Source organism: Leopardus geoffroyi, chromosome B4 (assembly GCF_018350155.1).
Source record: "Leopardus geoffroyi isolate Oge1 chromosome B4, O.geoffroyi_Oge1_pat1.0, whole genome shotgun sequence".
NCBI classification, from domain to species: Eukaryota; Metazoa; Chordata; class Mammalia; order Carnivora; family Felidae; genus Leopardus; species Leopardus geoffroyi.
The window spans coordinates 125621040-125643268 of NC_059341.1; the positions used below are offsets into that span (position 1 = coordinate 125621040).

The 22229-nt window shown below is 40.9% G+C and overlaps 2 protein-coding genes across 6 annotated transcripts in view; one reads left to right on the top strand and one right to left on the bottom strand.

Moving 5' to 3' along the window:
• The window catches only part of WASHC4 (WASH complex subunit 4), a 60627-nt gene extending 55496 nt beyond the window's left edge, over positions 1-5131 (top strand). Inside the window, exons 31-33 of one of the 2 annotated variants that reach the window (XM_045467301.1) lie at positions 388-584; positions 845-941; positions 2869-5131. In XM_045467301.1, the coding sequence (XP_045323257.1) occupies positions 388-584; positions 845-941; positions 2869-2936 (362 nt within the window). In that variant the 3' untranslated portion in view covers positions 2937-5131. The remainder of the gene's footprint in view (positions 1-387; positions 585-844; positions 942-2868) is intronic. The other variant, XM_045467302.1, reaches the window with a different exon arrangement.
• Positions 5132-10386: 5255 nt separating this feature from the next.
• APPL2 (adaptor protein, phosphotyrosine interacting with PH domain and leucine zipper 2) overlaps positions 10387-22229 on the bottom strand; it is a 54773-nt gene continuing 42930 nt past the window's right edge. For 3 of the 4 annotated variants that reach the window (XM_045466611.1, XM_045466610.1, XM_045466613.1), the window contains 7 exons: positions 20568-20726; positions 20377-20429; positions 18645-18819; positions 13835-13871; positions 13509-13649; positions 12724-12771; positions 10387-11500 (listed from right to left, as the gene is read on the bottom strand). In XM_045466611.1, coding sequence (XP_045322567.1) covers positions 11366-11500; positions 12724-12771; positions 13509-13649; positions 13835-13871; positions 18645-18819; positions 20377-20429; positions 20568-20726 — 748 coding nt within the window. In that variant the 3' untranslated portion in view covers positions 10387-11365. The remainder of the gene's footprint in view (positions 11501-12723; positions 12772-13508; positions 13650-13834; positions 13872-18644; positions 18820-20376; positions 20430-20567; positions 20727-22229) is intronic. The other variant, XM_045466612.1, reaches the window with a different exon arrangement.

Here is a 22229-nt window from a genome sequence, read left to right on the forward strand (position 1 = left end):
CTTTATTTTTTAACTGGGTCATCTGATTAATAATACTTATCTTCCATCAAGTGTAACTATCATTCACGCCCACCTGGTATTGCTAATCACTTAGTTTCATTAGATGTAATGTTTAGACTTTGTTGGGGTGGTGGCTTTAAGAGTTTTTAGCATTTTGTGTTGAGTTCCCCTGTAGCTTCCTCAGTTGCTGTCAAATAGCAGCGGAGGTTTTTCCCCAACCCTCAGCGTGTTACCTGTAAGTGATTTTCATGGCCATGTTGTTTCTTTTTTTCTTGATTGTCTTATTTTTAGTTCTATATACTTTCACTTTTTTTTTTTTTTTTAAAGGAGTAGAATACAACTTCTGTACTCATTGTAATTTGGCTTTGGTTTTGCTAATGACTGCAGGTGTGGCTTACATTTTGAAGCTTTTGGATCAGTACCAGGAATTTGACTCACTTCATTGGTTCCAGTCTGTTAGAGAGAAGTACCTGAAGGAGATAAGAGCAGTTGCTAAGCAACAGAATGTGCAGTCAACTAGTCAAGATGAAAAACTGCTACAAACCATGAATCTCACTCAGAAGCGACTGGATGTGTATCTACAGGTAGAGGAGAGTAGTAGTCAAATCTGCTTTGATATTTATGATACCCATTCTTGATATCTGAAAACAAATCCTATAGAAACCTCCATTTAAACAGGATGAATAGTGGTAATAGGTATATTTTAAAAGGAATGGCATTTGGAAGCCATTTGATTCAGATATTAAAAATGGATGGATTACTAAATGCAGTTTCTGTATTTATGATTTCCACAGTTTTTTAGGAATATTTTCAGCTTTTACTTTACATGTTTTTATTTACTTAGGAATTTGAATTGCTCTATTTCTCACTGAGCAGTGCAAGAATTTTCTTCAGAGCAGACAAGACTGCAGCTGAAGAAAACCAAGAAAAGAAAGAAAAAGGTCAGTGAGTGACTTAAATTTGGAAAGACCAGTAAATCTTTCTTTAATAGACACTAATGTCCCATTTTATCTAGTCAGAATTCCAGCTTCCTTTTCCTTTTGGAAAATAATTTAGACCTAGAAATGCCTTTTTTTTTTTTTTTTTTTTTTTTTGAAGTACAGCCTACATGCATCATTTGTGAATCTGAATAGAAATTTACATAGTTTTTACATTTCATTCTGGAGTAACTTTTTGTTCAGTTTCATCATAATTTAAATAAAATCTAACAAGTTTAGTTTTTTCTTTCACCCTTCAACTTGTGTCAGACAAGAAGGAACAAATTAGGAGGAACACTAGAATGTAGTAGAGCTGCTAACTAGACACAGACTGAGTGAGATGGGGCAGATGGCTGAGGAGGTGGCAGATTGTAGGGACCCCATTTCGTATCATGGTGAGCGGCCTCCCGCCCTCCTCCGCAACCAGGCCTTGGAGAATCCGAGTTTTACAGTGCAGCCACGAGAACCGATCGTCTTGTCCAGATCGTCTTGTCTATTGTATTCTTTGTAGGATGATATAAATTGCTTATTATTTCATAGTTAAGGCTGCACATGATACATTTCTCCCCAGTTTAAAATTTAGGAACAATTTCTTCCCTGAAGAATGGTTGTTTCCTTTTTTCTGTTATAGAAATTATGTAATTTAGGTTTTCCTCTGCTCGGTAGCTTAAAGCTTGGTACAGCAGCTGAGTTGAGTTTTCATGTTTTTCCTATATCCTTACTTGTATTTCACAAATCAAGGCATAAAATTTACATTTTATAAAATAAGATGTTTTTATTAATCTTACTTTGTTAAATTTTAAAATACATATATATTTTACACTGAATTTGGGTAGACCACTTATATCAAGTAACCTATTCCCTGATAATGTTGCATAAATTAAATATGTTAATAATTAGCATACAGAAGCTTTTTTGGAATCTAATAATTGTGTGCTTGAAAGTGATTTCAGGCTGTTACCTGGAAGATACTCAGTATTTATTACATGAAAATATGTATATATTCTGTTTGGGTCCCTTTCCAAGGCTAAAGTAAATTGGAAGACTTTGAGTGAATTTGATCTAAATTGTGAAGAAACTCAGTTATTGCTTAGGTTCTGCTCAGGCATTTCATGCGAGAACCTTGTCTCCAGCCAAGCTTATACTTACTTTAAGGCCTAAAACATTAAGGCAGAACAAACAAACCTTTTGGTCTCAGTGGAAGTCCTTGCTCTGGATTGTTCTTAAGGAACTCACTATGATTCTGGTTGATGCGTCTCAGCCACATCAACCACCGAGGTGGTTCTTCTTGTTGCAAAACTCTGTCTTAGCTAAAGGTTGCTCAGGTATGTAGTCAGAGTTGCAGGGTACATGAGATAGTTTTCCTCTGTTAATGAAATGTGTGCACGTGGTATTTCATACACAAAAAAAGAGGAATTCATTTTATCACAATCATAATAAAAAGCTGCTTTAAAAAATGAATTACAAACACAGATGGAAAGCTACTTATTCTGGACAATTTTATATGTGAATTTGCAGCAATGTCTCTGGCAATAACAGCAGTGCACTATAATAGTGATTTCTTGGCCTGGCTGGGGGAACTGGCTGAGGGGCAGCATGCCTTCAAACGCGCCAGGTGAAACTCCAGTGGCCCACATGCAGTTCTGAACTCTCACAAGTCTACACCCCTATTAAGTACCAGTCAGAACGTTACCTTTGCAAAATTTAGCTCAGATTTCTAAGAAATTAAGGTAACTAAACTACATATACATTGTAATATTAGAGAACTATTTGGTAGATGCACATTTTCTTAATTTGAAATTTAGCAGGTAGCTCTTCTCAATTTTTACTTAATTCATTTTTTAAAAATGAATATACATCTGTCCATTGTTATTTTCACCCACGCTTCCAGAAGAGACCAAAACAAGCAATGGAGACCTGTCCGACAGCACTGTGTCTGCAGATCCTGTTGTCAAATGATACCGATGGTATGCGTTGCCCCTCAGAAGTCATCAGAATTTTGTCAGTACTGTTGCCAGTGAAATGGGTGTTAGCAAGCTAATGGTGAAGTGTTTCCTGGGCCACATCTCTGGTAACAGGTAGATGTTGCAACTCTTTAAGGCGGTGCTGCTGAGTCCATTCTTCTTCTGAAGGCTCAATCTTCTTTCTAAAGGTTGAGAATGAGATTTTCAGTTGGGTTTTTGCCTGGACTTGAGGCTAGCAGATGTGCCTGGGGAGTGTTGTTTGAAGTGAAGCTGTAGAAGGGCCAAACCAAATTCCTAAACTGCCGCCTCAGATCTCTAACAATCTACGTGAGGGTTTAAAACTTGTGTTTGCATATTTGATCCATATTTGCTTCAGTCATTGGAAACTCAGTGCGTATCCTCTGTACAGCCAGCAAATACATGTTTAAACAAAGTGAATTAAGTCTGAAATTTATGAGGCATACATATCGACATTGTTGTAACAGACAGAAAGATGGCTTTGATAGAGGTGAGGCACAAGTGTGCTATGTACCTTTTATGTACAGTATAAAACTGGTTCATTGTTAATTTCATGTGACTCACAAGAGCTGTTCAGGTCTTTAATAAGACATTTTATAACTAGTTTACATTGCTTTGGGAACATGTAACCTCCAACAACTGCTTTAAATTTAAGATTTACTTAATACTCAAGATGAAAGAAAATTCAGAGAAAGCCATAGAGTCCTGCTTGAAACTTTACTTTTGGTTGAAGGCACTACGTGTATCAGAGAAAGTTGTATGGATTTTTATTTCTACATCCAAACTCAGGTTTCTTCTACATTAGGTTGAATTAAAGTCTTGGTGATGGTTTGGGCAGACTTTTTCTTTAAACCAAGTATAATCTAAGACATCAGATTAAGCACTGTGCAGGCTTTTTAAAAATTACCACTGTGAGAATAAAGTTCTAATAAATCATTTACTGATTTGAAAAGTACAGTAAGATTTTGAGTAAATTTAGTTCCTGGCAGGCTACAAGCTTTATTTTTGTAAAGATTACGTCAGTTGATAATTAAATGGTTAATCATGGCCTATATAATCTTTGAATATAATACAGTGATACTTTTACAACGAAAACAAAGTTTAAAACTGTACACGTAATAACATCATTTGGTAAACACTTGATTTTTCCATTGCACTTGCCTATTAAGCATTTCTTTGGGTATATCCTGCAAGTAATTCTAATGTTTGATTTCCAGCTTTTGGAACAGGTGTACAATGCCCTATCTGTATGCATTGATTACTGGCAGGGTAACTTTCCCAGCCCAAGATAAACACTTCCACTGTTCAAAGTCAGAAGAAACAAAATAGGTAGGAAATGTTTTTTGTTTATTATGTAAACATGACTTTCAGAATTATGAACAATGGGTGGATTAAAGGCATTTAATATCTGTAATTCATACTAACTGTAGAAATGGCCCTAAAGCATGCTGCATAATTAGTAATTTATATTTTCATTATTGTAAATGTTTATATTAATGATCTTCTGATTGTATCAAATTCGTCACCATTTCATAGCAACAATATTATTCTTTTTTTTTTTCTCTCTGACTTCCCTAAAACAATCTCCATTTTTAATAGGGGTAGAAATTGTAATTGGAAGAGAATCTGAGGTCTCTGTTCATTATCCCCACATGTATCAGTTATTATCGATCTTATGAATACTCTATAGAGTTTATATGCTGACACCATGGATACCTACAGTTGAGAAGAAAGTGATTATTATTTTGCCATTAGTTCAAAATAATGTCACTGTAATCTGGATAAATTACACATATTTGAAATAAAATCTCTGAAAAGATTAAGCATATTTAAATGCTATTAAAGTGCAGAGCAATAGGGCTTGAGTGTTTCACACCTAAGTTAATATATGCATTTGGATGATGTTTTCTTTGCTTAACATATTAATGTTAAATATTTTTTTTTGGACATACTGTAGTTTAAAATTAGTGAGCATTTGTTGTAAATTCACAAACTCAATAATGTTCAAATTCTCAGGAATTAAGGACTAACCATAACTTTGTCAGTTCTCATTAAGTTTTGTAAAAGATGGCAAGTTTGTTACCTCACTTGAGTGGGGCTTCCCCCTACCCTAATTCTAAGAGAATATAATATGTATAATAAAACATTAATAAATATAATTTCAAAAGTTTACTTCCCCTGTATGTTTATGTTCAAAATTGAATGTCTTAAACCAGTACTTCTTAACATTAACCTTTTTGGAATCCCCTTTAATAGAATATAGGGAATCTGTCTTTAAAAAAATACTTGCATGCACATAAGCAAAACATTTCAAGTATAAAACTGGTATTGGCTCCTTTCCATGCAACCCAGGTGAAGAGCTTTTCTTTTTCTCTTTGTACGTTCTTGATCTAATCCTTGTTGTTTTCAAATAAAAAGAACCCATGTGAATGTTTACTTTTAAATCCTAATCCTGGGAAGGGATCCTTGGTTTACAGTGTTTAATGTTAGAAATAACTCTAGTACCATTTGCAAACATGAGTTTAACTGAAACAGTAATAATAAATGAGAGCCTTTTAAATATTACACTGGAGACAGGAGACACATGCCTTTTAAATACAGCTGACCCTTGAACGGCATGGTGTTTAAACTGTGTGGTGGGGGGTAGGAAGAGTGTGCCTGGGTGGCTCAGTCAGTTATGTGTCTGACTCCTGATCTGGCTCAGATCATGATCCCAGGGTCGTGAGATTGAGCCCCGCCTCAGGCTCTGCGCTGGGTGTGGAGCCTGCTTAAGATTCTTTCTCTCCCTCTCTCTATGCCTCTTCCCCACTCACGCTCCCTTTCTCAAAAATAAAAATAAACTGTGCGGGTCCACTTATATGTGACTTTTATTTATTTATTAATTTTTTTTTTAATTTTTTTTTTCAATGTTTATTTTTTTTGGGGGGGGACAGAGAGAGACAGAGCATGAACGGGGGAGGGGCAGAGAGAGAGAGGGAGACACAGAATCGGAAACAGGCTCCAGGCTCCGAGCCATCAGCCCAGAGCCTGACGCGGGGCTCGAACTCACGGACCGCGAGATCGTGACCTGGCTGAAGTCGGATGCTTAACCGACTGCGCCACCCAGGCCCCCCAATATATGTGACTTTTAAAAAGAAATCCAATATAGTTCTGTAAATGTAGTTTCCTTATGATTTTAATAGCATTTTTTCTCTTAGTTTTTTTTTAATGTTTATTTAGAGAGAGAGTGAGGCAAAGGCAGAGAATCCCAAGCAGGTTCTGCACTGCCAGCATAGAGCCCAACATGGGGCTCGATCTCATGAACCATGAGATCATGACCTGTGCAGAGATCAAGAATCAGATGCTACAGTGTGGAGGTTCCTCAAAAAATTAAAAATATAACTACCCTAAGACCCAGCAATAATTCTACTAGGAATTTACCCAAGGGATACTGGAGTGCTAATACATAGGGGCACATGTACCCCAATGTTTATAGCAGCACTTTCAACAATAGCCAAATTATGGAAAGAGCCTAAATGTCCATCAACTGATGAATGGGTAAAGAAGATGCGGTTTATATCTATGATGGAATAGTACTTGGCGATGAGAAAGAATGAAATCCTGCCATTTGCAGCAATGTGGATGGAACTGGAAGGTATTACGCTGAGTGAAATAAGTCAGAGAAGGACAGATATCATATGTTTTCATTCATATGTGGATCTTGAGAAACTTAGAAGACCATGGGGGAGGGGAAGGGGAAAAATAGTTGGAGGGAGGCAAACCACAAGGGACTCTTAAATACAGAGAACAATCTGAGGGTGGACGACGGGGGTGGGGGAGAGGGAAAATGGGTGATGGGCATTGAGGAAGGCACTTGTTGGGATGAGCACTGGATGTTGTATGGAAGCCAATTTGACAATAAATTATATTAAAAAAAAAATCAGATGCTTAACTGACTGGGCCATCCAGGCGCCCCTGTTAGTTTATTGTAAGAATACGCGGTATTATCCAAGTAACATCTATAATATGCGTTCATTACAAGGTTTCCAGTCAGCGGCAGGCTCTTAGTTTAAGTTTTTGGGGAGTCAAAAGTTACATGCAGAGTTTTGATTGTGCCAGGAGTTGGTGCCCCTCACCACTGTGTTGTTCAAGGATAGGCTGTACTACACTGGAGAAACTTTCCTTGGTAAAGTCTGATTACTGCTCCTTTTCTTTCCAGAGGCAGTAGTGGGAAGATTGTGGGAAAGATGGGGTAGCACCATCACATACATCATCATGTTACTTGTTGATGCTGGGTTGGCTAAATGGAAAAAGATTTTAACTAATTTTAATAATTTTATGGGTTTTTTTTCCAGCTAAAGCCTGCGAAAGTTTCATACTGATGGTATTCTTTTTAAGAAAGTTTTAATGCTACAATTTTAAGAGAGGTTTTTTAGATGTTAGGAAGAATTTAACACGTTATTAGAGATTTCCGCTAAAAAGAATCTGGAATATGTGGAAATCTTTCAAGTGAATATCATGCAGTGAACTCAGAGATGGTGATGGCAAAGTTAGGGCTTACTTTGATACAAAAAGTTCTTATATATAGTGTATAAGAACTCAGTTTAGGAAAATATATGGATACTTGTTGGCCTCTCTTAGTGTAAAACCTAATTTATCAGATAATCCAGTTCCCATTAGTGGAGTTACACTCTGCAAAGGAGAGGAATTCATCTCCTGATCAGTGTAGAGATGATGTCATAATTCTGGGATCATCTTTAAAGACTATGCACTGTAGGGGCGCCTGGGTGGCTCAGTCGGTTAAGCGTCCGACTTCAGGTCATGATCTTACGGTTTGTGAGTTCGAGCCCTGCATTTGGCTCTGTGCTGACAGCGCAGAGCCTGGAGCCTGCTTCACATTCTGTGTCTCCCTCTCTCTTGGCCTCTCCCCTGCTCATGTTCTCTCTTTCAAAAATTACCATAAAAAAAAAAATTTAAAGACTATGCATTCTGTAATGTATGCAAGATCTTTGTGTAGTGAAACATTCTTTAGTAATGCCCTCATTATCATTAAAGTGAGGGGGAAAGTTAATACTTTATATCAAGAAGCACCTATCTGTATTAGTATTACAGCATTTAATCATTTTAGAATCTGCACAAAATGCAACAGGGTATTAGAGATGTACTTTAAGGTGGTATAATTACTGCATATCAGAATAATTTTCAAAGGTTTATGTACCTAATGAGAGAAGCATTTGGTGATTGCTGTGTGGTTTCTCTGTGCTGTGTATGTCACTGAGCAGTTAGAAGCATAGACTTTGGAGCCAGACTGTGATTTGAAGCCTGCCAGCAGGTTACTTAACCTCTCTGTGCTTCATTTTCTCAGGCATAAAATGGCCTAATGATACAGAGCTTGTAGATTGAGGACTGACTTTTGTGTAAAGCACTTTATATATTAGGAAACAGTAACTACTGTGAACACTAGCTAATATGATTACTAATAGGCAGAAATGCACTTGGCATATAGTTGTTAGCTTTACTATTACTCTCTTAGGTGGAAAAGTTGGAAGATGAACAGTATGTGACTCTGAGTGGGTCTCATAAAAATTATGCCTGTTTACATGGCCCAGCTAAGTGCAGACAATGGGAGAGAAGTCCTGCACTTCCCCAGTCTGACAGCTAAACAACCAGAGGCAGTGCTGGGAAATGAAAACCGGTGAGAATAGCTGGCTGATAAAGGGTCCCATTTTCTCCTCTCCCACCTTTCATTTACATGGCACTTGATAATTTTTCATAGTGCTTTCATTTGGGGAATTTAAAGGGCAACCTTCTAAAGTTTAACATTATTTTAAAATCTATGACCCATGCACAAGAGTACATGATATGTGTGTACTGAATCAAGAGTAAAACAGGACATCTGGGTAGCCACCGTACCGTGTAGGTTAAGAGCCTGTTGCTCCTGCCTGAGATGTTCCATTGTTCTTCCTCGGATCGCCGCTCCCTTTTCCACTCCGGAGGAAACCACAACGCAGAATTTTGGGGTAACTATGCCTTGCTTTTCTCTAGTGTTACAACCTATCTGTAGTTTTCTAAATAACACGGTGGTGGTTTGCAGGTTTTTAAAAAATTAATATAAATGGATTCTTACTGTATATGACTTGTCTCTTTTGAAATTCATCCATGATGATGCACATACCTGTAGTCCATTTAGTTTTCCTTCTTTAGTAGTGTTACACAAATACACAGATCTGTTTTGCTGATGACACGTGGGTCACTTCCAAATTTGGGATAGTACGAACAGGGCTACTGGCTGCACGCATCTCTGTGTACCTGTGTTCAGAGTTTCTCCAGAGTTCTACTCGCAAGTGAATCTGCTAGGCCATCTACAAGTGTTGCAACGGATACAATGCCAGACTTGTCCCGTCCCAGCAGCGGAGGAGCCTCGTCGTGCCCATCCCAGCAGCTATGTTTCTACAGTCTGGTGTGTATATAATATCCCAGTGGGTTTAATTTGTATTTATTATATCAATTTTGTATATTTCTATTTAAGAACCCCTTTTATTTTTTATTCTGTGAAATGCCTTTATGACTTTTTCAATTTTTTCTAATTGCAGGAATATTTTACATATTCTGGATACTAGTATTTTGTGGGTCATCTGTGCCTAATATGTGCAGTTCATTTTGTGTTTTCATTCTGTGGTTTTTTTCAATGAAGTTAGTTTTAATGGGCTTCAGTCTTTTTTTCCTATGATTTGCATACTTTGTGGCTTAGTCAAGCCGCATATTTTTGAAATATGAAAAAATTAGGAAATGAAAGAAATTGATTTTAGTTTCCAACAATATTGTGTACGACGTTTCTTCCCTCCCACCCTGAACAATTCGAAGCAAGAAAAGGAAATTCAGGGGACTGTGGCTCTTGCAGCCTATCGGAGGACTTACCAGTTTAATACAGTTATGATACACAAATTTTTGTAAGGCATTCGCTAACACCATACTAATAATTTCATGGTGTATCTCATGCTGGCTTAGTCCCTGAGGCTCACATTATAGAAGTGGACTCTGATACCCCTGTAACATTAAGTTTGGATTACAAAAGTTGTTTTCTTAATCCACCGTTTTGGGAGCTGTGGTGGCTCAGTTGAGCATCCCACCTCTTGATTTCGGCTTAGGTCATTGTCTCATGGTCATGAGATTGAGCCACACTGAGTGCAGGGCCTGCTTAGGATTCTCTCTCTCTCCCCCCCTCCTTCCCCATGCTCTCTCCCTCAAAAAAAAAACAAAAAAAAACTTGGTACTGAGATCACATTGTTCAACCAGTGTTGAATAGAGGTATTTGATAGGGCATAATGAAATCACAGCAGAGGGGGGGAATGTACTGAGGTTTTGGAAATGAACAGCTGAAGCCACAGAACTAACTTTAGTTTTCTTCCAGGGATGTTCTAGAAAATAACCACAAAAAGCAAAAGAAAGAAACAGAATGGTAGTTTTTATTTGCTAGCATTTGTTGCTAGGTTAATTTATTACAAAGACAACGGTATTCTGTTGAAATTGGTTATAATTAAACACATGGTGCCAATTCAGGATCATCATACTTCATAGGTAGGGGTGGAATAGGATTTTTATACCAAGCCCCGCAACCAGCCGTGCTTTCATTCAAGTGAGTTTTAAAATTAATTGGTCCCTTCCTTGAGGAGGGTCTGGCTCAGAAGAATCAGGAACTGGTAGAGCTTCACACGGTCTGTAGTGATCCACCACTAAAACCATACCTGAAGGACCGTAAACTTCTGAATGCTGGTTCATCCAGGTTCCCATGTAAAACTGAACATCTTGCGTGGTGCTCGTCTGCTAGTCTTTTTATTGCATGATGTCTGAGAAAAATGATCACAACTAGACCTGCATTTTTGCTAACACTCAGGCCCTCCAAGCGGGGCTCGCCACCTAACTGCACAAACTGATGCTGGTAGGTCCGACTGTGAGACAAGCCTGATTATAAATACACAACTTTCAGAATGACAGGCACTTAAAGCTCATTAAGGAAAATATAAAAATAGATTATATTAATAGGAAATATTTAGTGTTTATCAAATTATAAATCTAGGCTTTTATCATTTTTTAAAAAGGGTACTTGGAGACTAAAGAGATGACATTTGAATAAAGTGAACAATGCATTTTTTCAGTAACTTTCATTCTGAGCGCTGAACAGTACAATCTAAGAAGACGACTTACCACAAAGCACCTAAAGTAACATTTGTAGATGGGCAGGAATGTTGTCAACCATTTCTCACTGTTTCCCTCCCAAGTCTCAGTATCAAGGCATCAAGAGTACATTCCACAAGCGATTGTCAGCGTTCTGAAACCAGGTCGTGGGCCTGTATGTCAGAGAAGTTGAAAACCCTTAAGGAGGTAGCTCTCCTTCCTGGGTGCTCTTTCCCCAAAGGCCCAAGAGAGTTATGCTTCAGATTCTGCGCCTCTGTTTTCATTTGGACTTCCATCATTGTCATCTGGTTGATCGTTTAACAGTACATATTTTCCATCATTGGTTAGTGGTATGGACAGCATTAATTGAGCCAATGCTTCTGGATCCTGAAGTTATGAGAGTTTAAGAAGGAGAAAAGAAAACGCTTAAAATGCACTTAAAACCCCTATGGCATGGCTTTCAGTATTCTGTAATCTAGCTTCTTTCCTTCCGGGATCTACGTGTGCCTTCAGGTGAGTCTCCTTGCTTCTCTGAAAAAGCTCAATTGCATTTTACTTCTAGACTCTAGGCCAAGGTTTTGCTCTTAGCCAAAATGTCATTCGCTTAGCCAAATCATAATCGTCTTCCCGCAAAGAGTCCAGAGAAGAACTTCCTTTATAATACCTTTGTCTTCTAGATCACTAACTCCTTCCTCTTTCCCTGTAAACCAAGAGTTGGCAAACTACGGCCATCTGGCTCACTGTTTTTATAAATGAAGTTTCACTGGAACACAGCCATTCATTTATATAGTATATATGGCTGCTGGAACAATAGCTGAGTTGAGTAGTTGCAACAAATGTAAGCCTAAGAGGTTTCCTGTCTTGCTCTTTACAGAAGATGATCCCTGATCAATACCATAAAATACTAACTTGCACTGCTTGCTACCATTTCATGTATACTGGTCTTAGTCCTCCTGCCCTCCCCCAACATTAGGAAAGCTAATACGGTACTCAGTAGCTATATGTTACTGTTTAAAAATCCAGTTCATCATCAAATTAGCTACATTCAAGCTGCCTATTGAACAGTACAGACACAGGTCATTTCCATTATTGCAGAAGTTCTACTGAACGAGAAGCCTCATGGGGCAGGAACTGTATCTGTCTTGCTCACTGGTAGAATTCTAAGATTTTTCTTGTACAAACTTGGCTCTCAGAAGTTTGTGGGGTGAGTGAAAGATTGTAAGCTGCTGAAATACAGGGAGGTCTGGGAATCTTCACGTCTAGTACATTTCCAGGTTGATGTCTGTCTGTGACCGCTCAGAGGAGCAAGGCCTTCGAGTACATGGTAGATCCTTAAAGTTTCTACCATCTTAATTTGAAAGACAGGATATCTAGCCAACAACAGCAAGCAAAAAAGTGATAACGCAGGAAGCAGTGATATTTATGAAGAACTCCACGTGTGTTAACCAGTGACTGTGGCCCTAGCCGGTCTGGTGGTTAGAACGCTTCAAAGGAAATCTCAAGTTTGGCCACAATGTCCAGCGAACATCATTCCTCTTTTTGAGAGAGATCTTAGTATGTCTATAGATCTTTTGAGTAGTTGTGAAAACCAGCACTAAAATGTACCTTACCTTCTGAACTGCAATGATTTCTTTTCCCAAATTAATAGCATAACATATCTGTAAGACAAGAAAAGCAGTGTTGGGCAAAGGCAGAAAGCGATAAGGGATTTTAGGAAAAAATGTGGTTATGGAAGTACAACGAGGTCACTGCTCATGTCGGTGTGGGGACAGAGGACCTGGCTGTTAAGAAGTTCATCACACGGGGCTCTGAACAGTAGAGTCCACCTGTCCTGGTCTCCGGTTGCCAATGTGTGCAGAGCAACGATATCCAGGGTAAGTGGCAACTGAAATTATCCCAGTGCTTAACATTCTTAACGGAATACTTTCCTCCTTTCTCTCTCAATCACATTCTGCCACTGCGTGTTCGCACGCAGTGGCAAAAAGATACTTGCTGAAAGAGTTGATTAACTTTGATTAATTCCAAGTAGCAAATACGGTCACAAAAATTTTCATACTATATGAGAACAGTTTCCTGCTGTCTGCTTTGTTTGCTCTGAGACTAGATTTTCTCCATCGTAACTTCTTTCGTTTTTTAAAAAGAAACTTGAAGGCAACTGCTTTTCACATTTCATCTCACCATTAACATTCTTCCTCATCACTGTTTAGAATGACACGCATTTCCAAGGGAAAATTTATTCCAGTCGTTTCTTTCAGTGGGGCCTTCCTAGAGGTATTCTCTAAACTCCTCAATGGGGGCGCAAAGAATAGTCAACTTAACACCCACGGGTGGTGCAAAACCCCTTTAAATATCTTTGGACAGAGATATGGAATCTTAAGATGAAAAAAAAACAGACCTTTTCGCCTTCTGAGTTGCTTTCAAAAACGTATGTACTCAGAGACTGTCCACCTGTGGATTCAGGCGTGCGGACCACAAAGCCGACTAGTCTCTTGTTTTCTTGATGGGCAGCAAACTGGGTGATGCTGGTGAGCTCAAACTGGAAATAATAGGAATAGACAACATCACATAACTGGAATTAAAAACAGACAAGTCATTCTCCACGGACAGCGTCACGAAAAAAGTGCACTATGAGTGACAGCTGTTAAATTTGGCAAAATCTATAAAGTGCCTACTTTGAATTAAGGAATAACTACTAACATTAGCGTGCATGGAGGTACTTACATTGGCCCTTGTTACTTGAGTCTGAGGATCTATCAACCTGAAATTTTAAGACACGCATTATATTACACATGCTGGAGAAACCTATATTCTTAGAAGAGTCTAGAAGTTCAGAATGAAATCACACAAATGCCCTTCAAATATGAAACTCTAAGGCCCGGCCGCAGCAAGGCGAGATGGCTCCATGGGACTGTCCAAAGGGAGCATGCGCCATGGGTCTGCCTGTGCTGAACCCCATGTAGTTGAAGCTCCGGGAACAGCTTTATGGAAGATTGTAACAACTGGAGACTTTCACATTTCAGTGCTTATCCAAAGGGGCAGCATTAGAATTCTTCACAATTCTGATGTAGAATATAGACAGATCATATTCTGTATAGCCTGCTTCTCAGAAGATATTTACTGACTATGGTCTTTTCCTTGAAGTCTAATTTTTTTCCCCTAAATATGGGGTGGGGTGAGAAAACAGTGAACAGATTGTAGCAAAACTATTCTGTGTCAGTTTGGGTGTGGGGGAGCACGGTCTTTTAAGAAGGTATATTCTAGGGGTGCCTGGGTGGCTTGGTTGTCAGGCTCTTCAACACTAGCTCAGGTCATGATGCCAGAATCATGGGATTGAACCCCGCATTGGGCTCCGAGCTGGGCCTGGAGCCTGCCTGAGATGCTCTCTCCCTCTCTCTGCCCCTCCCCACTCACACGCCTGCTTGCTCTCTCAAAAAGCAAAACAAAACAAGACAAAAAAGGAAAACTTCTGTCCTATTTATAGAAGGAATAGCACATATTCTTTCTCCCCTTCCCCTCTCTCCTGCTCATGCTCAAAAATAAAAAAATTTTTAATTAAAAAAGAAGGTATTCTAGATGTATTCTTTATTTATTTATTTATTTTTTCAACGTTTATTTATTTTTGGGACAGAGAGAGACAGAGCATGAACGGGGGAGGGGCAGAGAGAGAGGGAGACACAGAATCCGAAGCAGGCTCCAGGCTCTGAGCCGTCAGCCCAGAGCCCGACGCGGGGCTCGAACTCACGGACCGCGAGATCGTGACCTGGCTGAAGTCGGATGCTTAACCGACTGTGCCACCCAGGCGCCCCACTAGATGTATTCTTTAACAAAACTTTAAGCATCATCTAATAACCAGGCTGATGTAACTGGAAAATACACTGCATTAGAGAATCTATTGCTGTCATACATACATATAAATTTCTACTTTTTTTTTCTTTTTAATTTTTTTTTTCAACGTTTATTTTTTTGGGGGCAGAGAGAGAGGGAGACACAGAATCGGAAACAGGCTCCAGGCTCTGAGCCATCAGCCCAGAGCCCGACGCGGAGCTCGAACTCACGGACCGTGAGATCGTGACCTGGCTGAAGTTGGACGCTTAACTGACTGCGCCACCCAGGCGCCCCTAAATTTCTACTTTCTAAACATGGTATTATTTATTGATTTGCTATAAATTCTGTGGCCGAAAGCAAAAAATCTTCTCGGTCTTAAAAAAATGGTTAGAATTCCATTTATATGAAATGTCCCAAACAGGCAAATACATACACACAGAATATTAGTGTTTTATGGCTGCGTGGCGGGGGGGGGGGGGGGAGGTTTAAGGAAAGGGAATGAGGGCTCACGGGTGTGGGTTTTCTCTGGGGATGATGAAAATACTCGAAAACTGTGGTAACTAATGGTTGCACAACTCTGAATATACTGAAAACACTTCAGATGGGCGAGCTGTATGGGAAGTTAGATCTCAGGAAAGCAGTCATCCCCCCAGAAAGGCTGCGGTTGGAAATACGTGCGGTTCAAGTATGGGCCTCACCACAGTCAGAGGGCTCTGGGCTGGCTGCTCGACTGTGCCCTTGTGTAAGTCACCCTGACTCTTCAGACTCATCTGTAAAAGTGGGAAAAGGACCCCACTTCAAAGAGGTGGCTAAGACAGTAAGAAAATGTGTATGGAATTTTATACATTTACAAGCTAAATACATGTTTTCTTCATGTCCCTATTAATTTGTATGAATTTAAAGATTTAAAAAATATACCTCATAAACGGTCTCCCTCAAGTAAAGTTTCTTAGGTATTTTGTAAAACTTTTCCATAAATGTGAACTTAAAACATGCATATTTTGTGAGTAACTTAAAAGGTTGCTATCTTAAACAGGTAATACGGATTTGCCTAAGATCTGATTTTCAGAGCGCCTGGGTGGCTCAGTCAAGCGTCCAACTTCAGCTCAGGTCATGATCTCATGGTTCATGAGTTCGAGCCCTGCACGGGGCTCTGTGCTGACATCTCAGAGACGGGAGGCTGTTTTGGATTCTGTGTTTCCCTCTCTGCCCCTCTCTCCCTCCCTCTCTCTCTCAAAAATAAACATTAAAAAAAAGATCTGATTTTCTGTGGGACTTCTCATTTGTCTCAAAACATGAATTCCAGTGCAGGGATCTGTGTGTGGAAACTGGTGAAATATACCTAAAATGGACTATTGCAGACTAATGGACTAATATTTAGTACATTTACCACACTGTACAACCATTACCACTGCCTGGTTCCAAACATCTTCATCACCTCAAAAGGAAGCTACACACCCATCAGACAGTCACTTCCATTCTTTCTCCTCTCAGCTTCTGGCAACCACTAACCTGCTTTCCATCCTGGACACTTCAGATACAGGATCAAACAAAATGCCTGACATCTTCCACCGAGCATGTTTTCAGGGCTCAACAATGTTGTACCACACATCAGGACGTCATTTCTCTTTAAGGCTGGCTCCTACTCTGCTGTGTCACATACCTCATCTTGTCTATCAATTTGTTGATGGAGTTGGGATCGTTTCCACTCTTTGGCTACCGTGAACCACGAACATTTGTGTAAACTTGGTTATCTGAACAGTTTTCAATTCTTCCGGGTGTCTACCAGGGCTGGCAATCTACGTTTAACTCCCAGAGAAGCTGCCGAACATTTCCCACAGTGGCTGAATGGTTTTAACTATTCCCACTGGCAATGGATTCCAATTTTTTCACACCCTAACACTTGGTATTTTCCTTTTTATTACAGCCATCTAAGTGAGCTGAAGCGATATCTCAATGTGGACTTGATGTGCATTTCTCTAATAACGAGTGACACTGGGCATCTTTTCACATGTGCTTGTTGGCCATTTGTAGATCTCCCCTGGAGAAATGTCTACTCAGGTCCTTGGTCCATTTTTTTGGTTTTTGGTCTTTTTGTTGATTCTTATAAGAGTTCTTTATATATTCTGAACATATAGCTTTATTAGATACATGATTTGCAAATATTTTCTCCCGTTCTGTGGGCTTTGTACTTTGATAGTGTTCATTTGATGTACTGTGATTTTTCACAATGCTTTTACGTATATTTACTCTGTTCTTATTGGTGGAGATTACAGGAACGATGAGCCAATGCCTATAAAAGGTGCAGGGCATGCTTGGAGAAAAGCTTTAAATAAAGTTTATTCATAAGAAACTTACTCTCAGTAGAAGGTTTATAATGAAACAAAAAAGACTGGTTTTAATGAATGGAAGAAACTATATTCTGACTTTAACAAAGTCCTATTTAACTTTTTGAAGCTAACATTTACTGAGCACTTATGCCAGTTGTGGTTGTATACATGTTTGATGTGCATTAACTCATGTAGTCTTTGTGTCAGCCCTATGCAGTGTGGATACAGTTATTTTCATCTCATAGCCCAAGAAGCTGATGCACAGAGGTTAAACTCGCCCAGGTCATATAACTAATGAAGGCCAAAGCCAGGGATAAACGTAGACATTCTGCCTCTAAAGTAGTGCCTGTGATCTCACAGGAATAAAATGTAAACCTCATATACATGATCTAAAATTTTCTAGCAGTCACATCAAAAAGAGTGAAATAGATTAAATAAAGTATATCAAGTTAATGTCACCTAACAGATCTAAAATACTACCAGGATATGTTATTAATATAAAAATTAATGGCATATTTTGCATTCTTTTTGGGAGGTTAGTATGAGACCCTAGAAGCTTGCTATATGTATTTTACACTTAGAACATTTTAACTCAGACTGTCATTCCGTTTCAAGTGCTACATGTGGGTCCATTATTGGATGGTGAAACTTCATAAAGCCTGTGCTAACCATGGCTTGACGGTCCTTTGCCGTCACTCATACAGATCTTATTACCTAAAACTCCAAATCACGTAGTTAACATCGCTTGGCTTATTTTCATCCCAACAAATATTAATCAGATTTTACTTGTGGTGGTCTAATGATCTCAGGTAGGTTCATGTTCTTTTTTCACTGTTGTTAATTTTTATAAGTAGTACTGCATTCAAAAATGAAAATCCTGGGGCACCTGGGTGGCTCAGTCACTTAAATGTCCAACTCTTGATTTCGGCTCAGGTCGTGATCTCACGGTTGTGGGACTAAGCCCCACATCAGGCTCTGTGTTGACAGTGCAGAGCCTGCTTGGGATTCTCTGTCTCGCTCTCTCTCTGCTCCTCCCCCGCTCGTGCGCTCTCACAAAGTAAACAAACATTTAAAAAAGAAAAAAAAACCCTTTCTTTTTCAAGCTCTGAGATATACTGAGCAATTCCTCAGTGATGCCATCATCACGAACGAGAGGACTCATTCACCACTAAGTCTCTGAGGGTACCCACTCCTTAGGGGAACAGCTTCTATCCACCGTATCTTGTAAAAGCAGAACGTACAAAGGAACAGGGCAAAGACAAGAGTAGCATCTTCACTTAATCCGATCAAATATTCTAGTATGAACATTCTAGGTGAGTAAATGTGCCTTAAATGGGGAATCAGGTAAAGCTGTAAGGGTCTGAAACGAAACATACCTCAGAGTCTGACTGGTGACCATCAGATGGGACTCTGTCGTACGGAAGATGTTGTGAATTGCCCGAGCAGCCAATACTTGTCTCATTGCTTCATAAATCACTTCAGTAGTGTTGTCTGTTTTGACTGCCATCGAGCCCAAAAACCGAACTACAAACATCTGCTGCAAAAGGGAATCTGCAAGAGAGTGTTTTCTGCTCAGGATCACATTCGCTTCCTGCCTGCTGCCGGTCTGAGAACAGGCAGAAGACCTCAGGTCTGGTCTGCCTCCTGAGGAGGGCTTCCCGGCAAATTCCTCAACACGGTGCCGAAGCCCTGAATCGCCTACTGTCTACATTTTGGCTCTTTGGAACGACTTCATTAGACTAGAAAAGCACCTCTTTGTGCATCCGTAAGATGAAAAGGCTAAGTACCACACGACCATCCTTCTAACGCTAAAACTCTAGGTGGTGGTATATACGTCTTTTCTCTGAAAATAAGAGCTTCTCTGCTAGATGACAGAAAATTCATTCCTCGGGCCCACTGATAAAGTCCTCTTGAAGAAGAAAATCCATCCGAAGAACAGAAGACCTGATTGGGGGCTCATCCAGTTCACACATATCGTGCATTACTCAAGGGCAGTGACGATCTCCCAGGAGCTAATGGCACATCTCCAACTACTCTGCTTACCAGATTCTAGTAAACTGCCAGCACTGGCCCCCTGATAATGGCACATAACTGACAAGACTGGGTAACTGCAACCGTAACTGGAAGATCACAGAGGTTTAAAGGTTTTTTTTTTTTTTTTTCTGTAAGAATAATTCACTTCTCCACCATTTTAAACTAAGATGGCTACTTTTTCCTTCCTCGATCTATTAGTGTCTTTGCCCCTAAAAATAACTTAAGGGTTAAAAGAGGAGAAAAATATAATTAACGTAATATTATAAGAAGTGACTCCCACATGAAGACAGTTTTTACAAGTTCGGAAGTTTTTTTTGTAGAGACTTTACGGGGTGGCCTATATGGAAGGTCAGCTAGAGACGGGGCGGCAGACCTGAGGCACAGCCTGTTAGCCTCCTTCCTTCCACCGGCCCCCTTTCTGCCCGATTCCGTAAGAGGTGCCGACTCTCAAGTCCTGCTTTTAAGTCTGAGGAAGCGGCATCTCATTCTAACGCTGCTCTCAGGCTCCAGGCGTGAGGCCTTCAACTGCCTCCGCTCTGCGGAGTGCTAGGTTACGGTCAGCTCTGCTGGGTGTGCTCTTAGGTACTAGAAGAATGTAATCAAACGTCAAAAATCTGAACTTGAACAAATTAAATACCACCGAGCCATGTCATCTTCAAACACAAGAATGAGGTGTTATGTGTGTTTTCGGCATTCTGAAATGAAACAGCATATTCATGTCTCACCCAGATTGCATTTTATTGTGAGCGCTTTATCCTCTTTGAATCTGTTTTGTAGTAATCTGATCTCCGATTTAGGTTTGGCCACTCTGTACGCAGGAGCTACAGAAAGGGTAAGGATGGGCCAACACTGTGACACAAGTGGAGAATCTGTCACATCCCTGCGGGTTTCATTTAAGACCTGCCTTCCCTGTACACACCCTAATGAGTTTTCAGAGAACGACAGACCCGTGGGTCATAATTTCAATTCATACCTTCAAGTCCCAGCTCTCCGGAACATGATTCCGCTCCTCGTTTCAATGGCCCTCGCCATTCTGTGAAGGGGAAAGAGCAAGCACACAGACCACCCGCTCACCTTCTGCTTCTGGAAAGGTCTCATCCTCAGTTTCACCAAAAGGGTTGATGCGCCTAGGGAAACGGCCAGAGGCACACAATCAAGACACTTCTGGCCAAGAGGGCACTCAGTCAGAATGTCAACAGTGTCTGGAGATGGGGGTGGACACAAGAGACACCCAAGGTCACTTTCATTTCTCCCTGAGCCCGCACCTGCTCCCCCGGTTCTGGTCCAGGAATTCTGTGGCAGGAAGGACGATATCAAACTGGATAGGTGTTCCCGGTGCGATGAGCTCATCGGCGTCGTCGGCACGGACGGCTGCTTGGGACACAATCTTGTCATCTTCTGTCTCTGCATTTCTCAGGTTCTGACTGGAGTATAAAATAGGGGGGAAATAAATCCCTTTTAACCTATGCCTTTATGATCAAAAGAACACATGCTGAGCGCTGATGTGACTTTTACAAATAGATAAGGGTGAAAACTTCAGTCAATCCTTCAACTCCTTCTACAAACAAATCTTCACAAAACGTCATTCATGTCCTTGGTTTAACCCCTTCAGATCCCCCCACAGTGAGTTCTGCTGCCCACTATTCTGCGTTGTCATATCACTTAACACATGGTCTACTGATTTTCTGGATCTTTCTCCCTGTGAGACAGGTTTTTGAGGGCGGGGGCTACAGCTAAATCCTATTTGTTACTTGGTATAAAGGCGGCACTCAAAACCGTTAACTGAACGGATAAATACACCTTGGCCTGCATTCAATCACAACCTGGCTTTCACTTCCCGAGAGCCCCCTGACGCTCCTGTAACGCACCCTCCACCAGAGGGAGCTACACCAACACACCACAAGCTTTTCCTTCTTTCAGTCTCCATCCCAATCCTCTTTCCCGCCAGAACAAATTCCTCTCCATCCACTAAGCCCGTCAAGCCAGCCTGACCCTCTGTCCTCTGCACTCCAGTGTTTCTTCCCAGTGAGCCCCGGGACAGTCTCGTGTGTCTGAACACCCTGAGCTCGGCACACAAGCTGCAGGTGAGACGGTGGCCCGTGACAGGAGAGAGCTGCCAGTACGGTGACCAGTCACGTGCCACCACGTGTCTTCTCTTTCAGTGACAGGATGCTGTAAGAGCAGGTCTCATGTCTTTATAATCTTCTCTCCCCAGCTGGAGTGTAAACCCCTTTGAGGGACAAAGAATGTCAAAATATTTTCATTTCTTCCGTTATCTGGAGCCCAAGAGGTCTCTCCGATACCCTTCTGTTCCTCGTTCTCAAGTCTGTCGGTAACTGAATGCACTGCATGCAAACTACTCTAAGGCAGCCGTTTGGCAGGTGAGCGCACTGACCGGAGAGTGGATGGAAACGCGACACAGGCTTGTAGCCAGTCACTGCGAGGAGAGACCGCTCTGCTTCAGCTCCCTCGTGACAGGAGAGGAGAGAGCGTGCGGTCTCTGGAGCCCCGGAGTAATTCTGAGGGCGCTGGGTCGCCAGGTGAGGGAGCCAGACTGGGAACCGAAGTCTCCCCACGGCCGGTCGTCGTTTTCCCACCATGTCACACCGCTTCGGTCCAAAGTGGCACAATGACATCCGGTCTTTACGAGAGGGGCACGAATTTGTAAGTGGTGAGCACGGGAGGAAGGCAGGAGAAGTTCAGAGGGAAGAGGGTGTGTCCGAGATGCTGGCTCCCCAGAGAGACTCGGGAGAGAACACCAGGAAGAGGAGCGGGCCGGGGTCGTGGAGGGCTGTGACACCGTCGGGTGAGGTCTGCACTTGACTCTACGTTCCCGGGAGCCACTGAACACTCTGAACCCAGGAGGGACATGACGGAGCACCCCGTGATCGCCACGTCACCAACTCCAATGGACACCTGGCGACCAC